Genomic DNA, 10,119 nt, shown 5'->3' with positions numbered 1-10,119 from the left:
TTGATGTCATCCAACGGCCAACTCCGTCCCATCATTGCAATAGAGCACATGTTGCACAAACCATTTTGAACCATAGGTGTCGTTGCAGAAATGTTTATCGTCTTCACTTTTCTGCAACATGGGTGCTGTTGCGGAAGGAACTTTTGCAACATAGATGATGTTGCAGATTTTTTTTTGTCTTCACTTTTCTGCAACATGGATGTTGTTGCGGAAGGAACTTTTGCAACATAAATGATGTTGCAGAATAAAAATCGCCTTCACTTTTCTGGAGCATGGGCTTTGTTGTGGAAAAACTTTTGCAACATAAATAATGTTATGAAAAAACTTTTGCAACATAGCGGATGTTGCGGAAAAAAATCAATGAAAATGAAGTTACAGAAGTGACGTCATTGCCGTCAGCACCGCCGTCATTCACATCGTCGCCGCCAACCACAAGGCCATCCATCCTCCTAACTCCCAGCTCGAGCACCGCCAATCCCCGTCATTGGTCCCGTCGTCTGACGAGCTCGCAAGCTACCTCCATGGCACTTGTTGTTGTAGCCACTAGCTGCTACTTGCATCTACCTCCATGGATGCCCACGGTCGGGTTGTGATGTCCAGCGAGGCTTGCATGGCCATGTATGCTCGCATGCTACCTCCATGGCCGTGGCCGGTGGGCAAGGGCTGTTCGTGGGTGTCTCCAACATCTCCGAGCAGGTCCCTGATTGTTTGCGTAATGGAGAAGGATGTATGGCTGGGGAAGGAAGAAAGAAGGCATAACAAAACAAAAGATGTGGATGGGAGCAATCGGACGAGAAGATAAGGCAGGATGCAAAGCCGTGCAGGCCCACAGGGACATGCGTCGCCCGTGGGAGACGGCAGACGAGCGAGAGAAAATCCGTCGGTTGACACTAAGCGTTTTCCATATTTGTTTGCAACGCTACGCGTCCGTCGGTAGATGTCTAGTAAACATCCACCACCTCGACAGCCGTCAGATATCCGCGCGTGAGCCGTCCGATCTAACTCCTCGCACGCGCGCGTCGCCTTCCCGACACATTAATTCCTGAAACAACAAACTAGTTGCATAAACAATGGTCGCGTTGCAGAAATAATTCCTGAAACAACGACCGCGTTGCAGAAACAATTCCTGAAACAACATCTGCGTTGCAAAAACAACTACCATGTTGCAAAAAATGGGAGATTGCAGAAACAATTCCTGAAACAACGGCCGGGTTGCAGAAACAATTCCTGCAACAAGACCCCTGTTGCAAAATTTGCAACAACATCGCCAGCGACGATGGAGGAGAGGGCGAAGAGGAGGCGGAGGAGAAGCTGCGGGTGGAGCGACAGGGGGCTGGGGACGGCGACGAAGAGGGTGTTGAAGGTGGACATGAAGAGGTGGGGCAGGCGGCGGAGGCGGAGGACGGAGAGGAGCAGCGGGAGGAGGAGCCGCGGGGAGGGCGGGGACGGGAGGCGGCGGAGCAGGGCGAGCGCGTGAGGAGAAATCACCGGAGGGAGATCCGTACCTGCTTGGGTTGTCGACGGCCGCCGCCGCTCTCGAAGACAAAGTCGTCGTCACGGTGGTAGGTTAGCCCCGGCCGCGCCGCCGCCCTCCCAGATCCAGACCTCGTCGCCTCTCCCCACCCAGCGAGCACATGCTGCGGCTTCAGCTGCAGGGGCGTTTTTCTGAAACAACGGCTCTGTTTCAGGAAAACGAACGCGCGTGCCGTGGGAGCGGGGATGCTCTCTTCCGTCCGATGAAAGAGACGATCCGACGGATGCGGAGCCGGCGAACGCGGCGCGCGTGATCAGTCGGTTGCACGATAGCTTTTCCCAAAAACAAAGCTTTACTGGGCTGTATCTATACAACGGTTTGGGCCAAGGTCATAGGGGCCGATTGACGCCAGCCCACATTGTAGCTCCGCTTGTAAACCTAGATCATGGCGGTGGACCTATCGATATCGAAATCCGAGTACATGGAGTCGGCATCTTCTTGCCTAGCGTGAACCTAGTACGTGAGCCTGAATCCAGTCGATCCAAGTTTTGGAGAAGGATCCCCTTACCCACCCCCCGCCGGAAAGCAATCGATCCCCCGCAGCCGCGTCACGCCGTCGGCCTCAGGCCCCCGCCGCTGCGTCACGCCGTCGGCCTCAGGCCCCCGCTGCTGCGTCACGCCGTCGGCCTCAGGCTCCGCGGCTGCGTCACGCCGTCGGCCTCAGGCTCCGCGGCTGCGTCACGCCGTCGGCCTCAGCCCCCCGCCGCTGCGTCACGCCGTCGGTGTCAGGCCCCGCCGCTGCGTCACGCCGTCGACCTTAAGCCTCCGCCGCTGCGGCACGCCGTCGACCTCAAGCCTCCGGAGTCAGGCCTCCGCCGCTGCGTCACGCGGTCATGGGTCGCCGTGGCAAGAAGCGTCAGACCCATGAGAAGAAGCCGCATGTCAATGCCGCGCGTCCTTCACTCCCTTCTTTTCTGGAGTCGGTCGATAAGGTAATTCCATCAATCCATCAGTTTCGACATCGAAAAATCAATGCATCAGTTTGTTTCACTCTATCGTTCTCAATAGGGTAGATCATCCTTCACTCAGAATTAGGAACAACCCCTAAATAATTTACCTAATGTAATTGTATCTTTTTGTACCTCTGTGCAGGAATATATACTGTATTTCAGCCTAGATGGTGAGCCAATGGATGTTTTGCGCAGCTATATCAAATATGTAAGATCAGTATGGTCCCTGGGCTTCAAACGTGGCCTCAAGATCGACGCCACGAAAGTTTTTGGAACACACCAGAGAATTTGCACGACACCGATAGAAGGCGCAGTTTATGTTGTCGTGCAGTTGGGAAACTTGTTAGCTGTTTTTGTCATAAAAGGTGACGAGTGGTGGCTCAAAGGATACTACTTGGGAAACAAAGCTATCGAATTTGACCCTGGTACAGAAGGCAAACAGTACATCAAAGGGTCAGTGCTCTTAAATTTCACCGGAAACCACTACAGAATTTCTGAAGGGGACCCTGGATCGCTATACGTGGGTCATGAATCCCTCGTAGTTGCTGTGAAAGATGTGATCCTGAGTAATGGAAGACCCAAGAGGACATCTCTAGGAGTAATTGAGACGTACCTCTGCGAAGGTCCAAGGCTTAAGGAGGCTTATGACGCCCTCAAGCTTTCTCTTGTTTTGAAACATGTTAGCCGCCTTGAGTACGTGAATTCTCTGATAACAATGCTGATTCGGCAATGGCAAACACTGAGCTTCAACTTGATGCACTATATACGTGATCTTGAGATAGGAGAAACTCCGAAGCCACTGAGAGCAATATTCGAAATTCCTGGATCAGATTCGCCCGAATGGATCGTGTCAAACGTCAAAATGCTCTACGTCAATGCCCTGAAACAGAGCGATGACATAGCAGGTTTTGGGATGCCGTCTGGGCGCAAGGGTGGAGGTACGACACAGGATGTGACTCTAGCATCCTATTATCCACCTAAGAGGCACTTGTCTACTGCAGGGTATTGGGTGCAGGGTCTATCGACTGGACTGATTGGAACATTCTCTCGGGATCAAGTTAGCAGCCTTGGCTGTATGGTTGTGCTCAGGCGCCACCAGACAACAAGTGTCTTTGAAAGATCACTCTTCCAAGAGCTGTATGACTGGAAGTCCCGTGCTCCAACAGTGAGTGGGCAAAATAGTCATAGATCTCCTATGCTTGCCATGGTAAGTGAGGCCACATCCTCCCAAAATCAGGCTCTTCATTCTGGATGCTTCAGTAATCTTCGAATACATCAAGCTAAAGCAGCTTCTCAGTAATTTTCGTTGAGAGTCAGGCCACCTGATCCCGCCCGATGCTGGCCGGAAGAGAGACTGGAGAGATGCGTGGAGCTTTGTATATGATCCAGTTAGCTCTTGGTTGAGTCTTCCTGAAGTGGTGACTGGCGTTATGCTGTGGCGGAGCACGCCGCCGGCGCACACGAGCTGCCCGCGGTGGCTAGTGGCGGTGGTGCTGCGTGCAACCAGAGAGAGATGGCTGTGACTCCTTCAATAAGATATGAAAAAGGAATGGATTTTATCACTGAAGTAGGATCTTTGTGAGGTTGTGCAAACTACTTGTAAAAAGTATAAAGAGAAGTTTTTTTTTTTGCAAATCAATTTTTTTCATATATAGATGCTGACCCATAAGAAAATAATTTACTTCTCCGGCAATGACCCGAAGTTTATTGTACTACAAAATAATTCAATTTCACCCTCAAAAAAATAATAATTCAATTTCATACATACAAATTATTTTGCTATGCATAATTTGTTGCAAAGAGAAACCGCTCTAGATCTCAGAATATAAGTACCTGTAAAATAAACGACTGGTACTGTAAAATAAATTTACTGCCAGAAAGACAATCTGTTCATCATACCAAAAAATACGCATGTCCGTATGCCGCTTCAATTTTTGTTTGCGGCAGTTTGACACCTATGTATGTTACTGTTAATGAGCTATCGGGTAGCTGATAGAAAAGAGGGATGAGCTTAATACATGATTGTAAGACGAATATAACCCATATACTGCAGGAATAAGACACTTGGTAGTGTGTCGGTTCAGATTTAGTGCTGCGAGGAGAACTTTTGGAATTGCACACTTCTGGGATATATGCATCGCACTTAAAAATGGCAAATGAAAAAAGTATATACTTGCAAGATGGATAGAGGACATGTAAATCAATAATAGAAGTATAGACCAATGCTTCTCCCAACAGCGGATGATAAACTGTTGCAGTCATTGCCCAATCGATATCTCTGATGAACAGTGGTTCAAGTTCAAACAGAAATCCCTTCAACAACAAAATGACCTTGAGACTCAATAAAGTAAATGGGACCGGGAAGTAATGAATTAACAGAAATCATGAATTTGGGGTCACATTTACCTCGTTGACATGAATGTCAAGGTAAAGGATAGATGACTGCAAGAACATAACATTTATCAGAAAAGATAAACCAGAAATTGTTCATGTGGTTCTAATTAAATTGATAGCTGAGAATCTGTAACATAAATATATAGATCAAAAACTAATTGAACTCCTTCAGTTCCAACTTGCAAATAATGAACTGCTACATTAACTAAAGGACTTGTTTACTAACTGCGGAAAAGTCTCAAAAGAATTATCAAATGGTTGTTCAGAAATAGATAGATATCATACCACACCATCGAAGATTTCAGGGGACCTCATGAACGGCAACTAACCTATTAAGTTGCATACTCTTGTAGCAGTTTCCAGAAGCAGCCAGTGGGGTTGGATGCCATGACCTCATTGAACAGAGAAACCCCGTGAAGTACTTTTCCGGACATCAATTTTGCCAAATCTTGTAAACAGAAGGGTTCGGCAAGATAACCAAATGATGAAGCTCTTGATAAAAGAAGCATCAAATTAATCTAGTATCTAGTATATAACTTATATGGTAAATTCCTGGTACATATTCAGTTGGTACCTCGTCAATCGTCCTGTTTACATGGTTGTTCCTTCACCTTCCAGCACTTGCTGGCTGACATCTTTATCACAGCCAGGATCTCCTCGAAGGATCAGGCAACATATTTTTTATGTTTCTGCTAAGGCCTCAACCAAAAACACAACTGTTAATCTCCCCCTGCTCCAGGAAGAAGTAAGGTGACCAGTAGATCGGACGCGGGGCAGCAGCTAGAATCTCTTAACTGGAAGGCTGGAATCCTTCTGACCTGTTCCTCCTAGGCGCCGACTTGAACTCTGGGAGGCGAGACTGGCCAGGGACCCATAATACATACTCCCTCCGTTCCTAAATATTTGTCTTTTTAGAGATTTCAAAGAACTACCACATGCGGATGTATATAGACATATTTTAGAGTGTAGATTCACTCATTTTACTCCGTACGTAGTCACTTGTTAAAATCTCTAGAAAGACAAATATTTAGGAACGGAGGGAGTAGCAAGTAAGAATCGTCAAGCCACCTACAATGAATCGGGGAGCAGTTGCATCGATTACTTCTGCAATGGGAGGTAATATTTGGTGGAGAAGCTGCAGATTGCAGAGGGAGAGGTGTTTCATAGGGGGGGGGGAGTAAATGCCGTGGAGAAGATGAGTAGCTATCGTGGGGAAGAGTCGGTCAGTTAAATATAGAACCGAAGGCGAGAAAATTAGGGGCGATTAATCCTGTCGTTTCATATGCATGTGTGGCTGCCGTTTCATTGTCGTGAGTGGAGAGCCTGTTGATCATGGCGGCAACGAACGGAAGAGAGAGCAACAGCGAGCGGACTTGCAGCAAGGAAAGATGGAAGTCTGATCGATCGACCCTAATGCAGTTACATGTAAGTCTGAGAAAAGTTTGATACCTGAACCATAACTCAACCAAACTCACGTGAGCTAGCTTGACACTTGAACCTAAACTAAACCCATGATAGCTATCTTGACACCCAACCAAAACCAAACTTGCTGGGAATTTTAACCAAAGCAAACTAAACCAAAGCCTTCAAGCATGGGTTGAAACTGTTTACACAAATGGCGACCTCACCCTCTACGACTGGTGGAGAGACGCTACTGGCTCCATCCCAGCATCACTCCGGAAGGCCCTTGCGTCCCTAGTCCCACTGGTCACCTGGGCCATTTGGAAGCACCAGAATGCTTGCATCTTCGACCTCCAGCAACCCTCGGCCAACCACTTATTTGCTTCGATCCAGGACGATGCGCGCACCTGGGCCTCTGCCGGTGCCAAAGGACTACAAGCTGTAATCGACGCGATGTAAACCTAGTGTAGCCTGGCTGAGCATCCCACTTCTTCTGCTCATGCGGACTCTTGGCACACCTTGCTTTGTACGAGCTAGGAGTCCTCAACCCTTGTATTCTTTCTACCTATCAATGCAATGATACGCCAGCTTGGCGTATTGGAGAAAAAAAATGGGTTCAGAACCATTTGACTAAATGGGTTAAGCACTATATTAACAATGAACCAAAAAACAACAAGCACACTGAACCAACTTACTGTTTCACCTAACTGGAGTTTAACAATGACATCTCAAACTGAATATACATTACAAAGGACTCATATTCAGAATTGAGCATCAAGTCAACCTCTGACGAAATGAAATTAACAAAGAAACAGCACAAGTAACTAGAGCATCAGGAATCCACATCATCTAAACAAAGATGGGCCATCAAACAGACAATCTATGTAACAAGCTTGGCCATGGCTGCGGCGGCCACTAGTACTCGGCGCAGAAGTTCACATCCTTCATGAAAAAGATCATCACGCTGGCCGCGACACAAGCACCCAAGAATATGAGAATGGCCATGACCTACAAAATAACATGGACATCATTTCACTTAGAAAACACTTGCTTATCATTGGAAACCTAGAATATATATCAACGAAAAATAGAGTGCTGGCAACTCCTATTATAGGTTTTGGTGGATTTATTGCGTGCTAGATGAAATGAACACACATGCATACAAGAACAGAGGAAGAAATAGGGCAACAAGACCCGGCTGTGTTCCAGCCAACAAATTCAATGACCTCATGACATGCCTATGGACTGCCTGATTCATCACTCCTTTATTCATCACTCACTTCTTGTCAAGAGTGCCATATCAAACCAAAGTCCAATAGTTCTACAGACTAGTGCTAGCAATGTTTACTTGCTTAGCGACAGTGTTTTTGCCTGTCCAATCACTATAACGGAAAAAAGGAGCAAGGCAAAGGCCAATCGATGATCAGGATCATATATTTCCCTTTTCTTGGTTTCAAGTTTTTAGCCGTGTGCTTACTGTCCATCTCCTGCAAATGAAACACATAATTAATTTAAAGGCATAAGAACACTTCTATACTGCAAGTTTTATATATCACATTTTACACAAGTAGTAGAACCAAAATGTAAGTGGTTAGTGTTAGATTGATCTCTATCCCGTTCGAACCCAACGGGTCGAACGGGCCCCTGACTTGCGCCCTGATCGGGGGCGCCCAACCAAACCATGGTTGGTGGGCCCCTGTGACCCGCGCTATATAAATAGAGGTGGGGGCCGGGGCACGACTTACGACGTTAATCACTGCCACAATCCCCACCGACACACCCTACCGATCTAGGGTAAGCGCGGTGCTCACAGGAAGCTCCACCACCTCACCATCTCTCTGCTATCATCATGGCCGGTGCTGGATCGAGCTCGTCAGCACCAGGAGAAGGAGGCTTTCACTTGATGAGTTGCCTAAAAGAAGTTCCGACACTCAGAGGTGACAACCACACTGAGTGGAGGAAGAAAGTTGAACTGGCATTTGTTTGTGCTGATCTTGATTGGGTTCTGGAGAAACCACAGCCGGTCAGACCCATAGAGCCAGTAAGAGAGGCCAATGATGATGATGCTGCATGGGCTAAAAAAAGGGGGACTATGCTCCTTTGGAGCAGTCCTACCTCATAGATAACCAAAAGTGGGTCAATGCAAACAAAAAGTGCATGGCATTTATAAAGAATACAATCGAGAGCACCATTGTGGGCTCCATTGCAGAGTGCACTTCTGCAGGGGAGTTGCTTACAAAGATAAAGAGCCAGTTCACTGGCTCTTCAAAGATATATGCCACCCAAGTGTTAGAGCAACTGGTCACACAGCGCTACACAGGTGGTAGTCATGGAATAAGAGAGCACATTCTGAGGATGAGCAATATGGCAGCAAAGCTAAAGCCCATGGATGAGGATCTAGAGATCAAACCAAAGCTCCTGGTCCACCTGGTCATGGCTTCACCGCCAAAAGAATTTTGAAACTTTTGTTGTAAACTATAATATGTCACCTGGAACATGGGACATTGAAAAGACAATAGCAATATGTGTCCAAGAAGAGGACAGACTCAAAGTCGCACATGATGGTTCACTCAACTATGTGAAGGATTACAAGAAAAAGAACTACAGTCAAAACAACAAAAGTTCTCCTTCAAAGCATGGCAAAGCTCCCTATCAGCATCACCATCAGCAACATCCTGTCTTAGTGGACAAAGACACTTGTCTCCACTGCAAGAAGAAAGGGCATTACAAGAAAGACTTCCCTGCTTGGCTGAAGTCAGTCATGGCAAGAAGAGGTAGCAATATAGTTTCATTTGTCAATGAATCCTTGTATAAACAGTTTTCAAAATCCACTTGGTGGATTGATTCAGGAGCAATTGTTCATGTTGCAAATTCTTTACAGGGATTCCATTCAACGTGGACTACGCTAAGAAGCGAAAGACGCATTGAAGTGGCAAACGGAGTTGAAGCAGAAGTTGAAGTTGTCGGTGACATCTCCTTGGAGTTAGCTGACGGATTCAATCTTCTACTTAGAGATGTTTTATTTGTTCCATCATGTCATAGAAACTTAATTAGTGTTTCTTGTTTGGACAAAGATAATTATGAATGTTATTTTGGACATGGCAAGTGTGCCATTTGATATAATAATGCTTATGTGGGTGATGCTTTACTACACGATGAGCTTTATTTGTTACCACTTCGTGAAAAAGTTTATTCTGTATGCAATGTGAAAGAACATGTTTCTACGTTGAATAAAGAACCAAAGAAAAGAAAGAGAACATTCGACTCATCGAAATTATGGCACTGCCGCTTGGGCCATATTTCCAAGGGGAGAATAGAAAGATTAGTCAAGAGTGAAATTCTTCCTCCGTTAGAATTCTCAGACTTAGAACAATGCATCGATTGCATTAAAGGAAAGTATATAAAACAAATCAAAAAAGGTGCAATCCATAGCACAGGCACACTAGAAATCATCCACACTGACATTTGTGGACCATGTCCGGTGAAAAGTGTGGATGGATATGACTCGTTCATAACATTCATAGATGATTACTCTCGCTATGGATATATTTATCCAATCAAAGAAAGATCTGAAGCGTTGGATAAATTTAAAATATTCAAAGCTGAAGTTGAAAATCAACATGATAAAAGAATAAAGATAGTCAGGTCCGACCGTGGGGGAGAGTACTACGGTCGGCACACTCCATATGGCCAAGTCCCTGGACCTTTTGCAAAGTTCTTGTAGGAGACTGGCATAGTTGCCCAGTATTCAATGCCGGGCGAACCTCGGCAAAATGGAGTAGCTGAAAGATGCAACCGTACACTTATGGATATGGTGCGCAGCATGATGAGTTATTCCAA

The 10,119-nt window shown here is 46.2% G+C and overlaps 1 protein-coding gene across 1 annotated transcript; it reads left to right on the top strand.

Moving 5' to 3' along the window:
• The first annotated feature begins 1,917 nt into the window (after window positions 1-1,917).
• Window positions 1,918-4,113, top strand: LOC123064988 (uncharacterized). The gene is made up of 2 exons (XM_044488366.1): window positions 1,918-2,466; window positions 2,627-4,113. Exons 1-2 carry the CDS (start codon window positions 2,368-2,370, stop codon window positions 3,782-3,784), a joined length of 1,257 nt encoding a protein of 418 aa, XP_044344301.1. The 5' UTR covers window positions 1,918-2,367; the 3' UTR covers window positions 3,785-4,113.
• The last annotated feature ends 6,006 nt before the right edge of the window (window positions 4,114-10,119 follow it).

The sequence above is a fragment of the Triticum aestivum genome, chromosome 3B (assembly GCF_018294505.1).
Source record: "Triticum aestivum cultivar Chinese Spring chromosome 3B, IWGSC CS RefSeq v2.1, whole genome shotgun sequence".
Classification (NCBI taxonomy): Eukaryota; Viridiplantae; Streptophyta; class Magnoliopsida; order Poales; family Poaceae; genus Triticum; species Triticum aestivum.
Note: the sequence above shows the minus strand (reverse complement) of the source record. Positions and strands in the feature narration are given on the sequence as shown.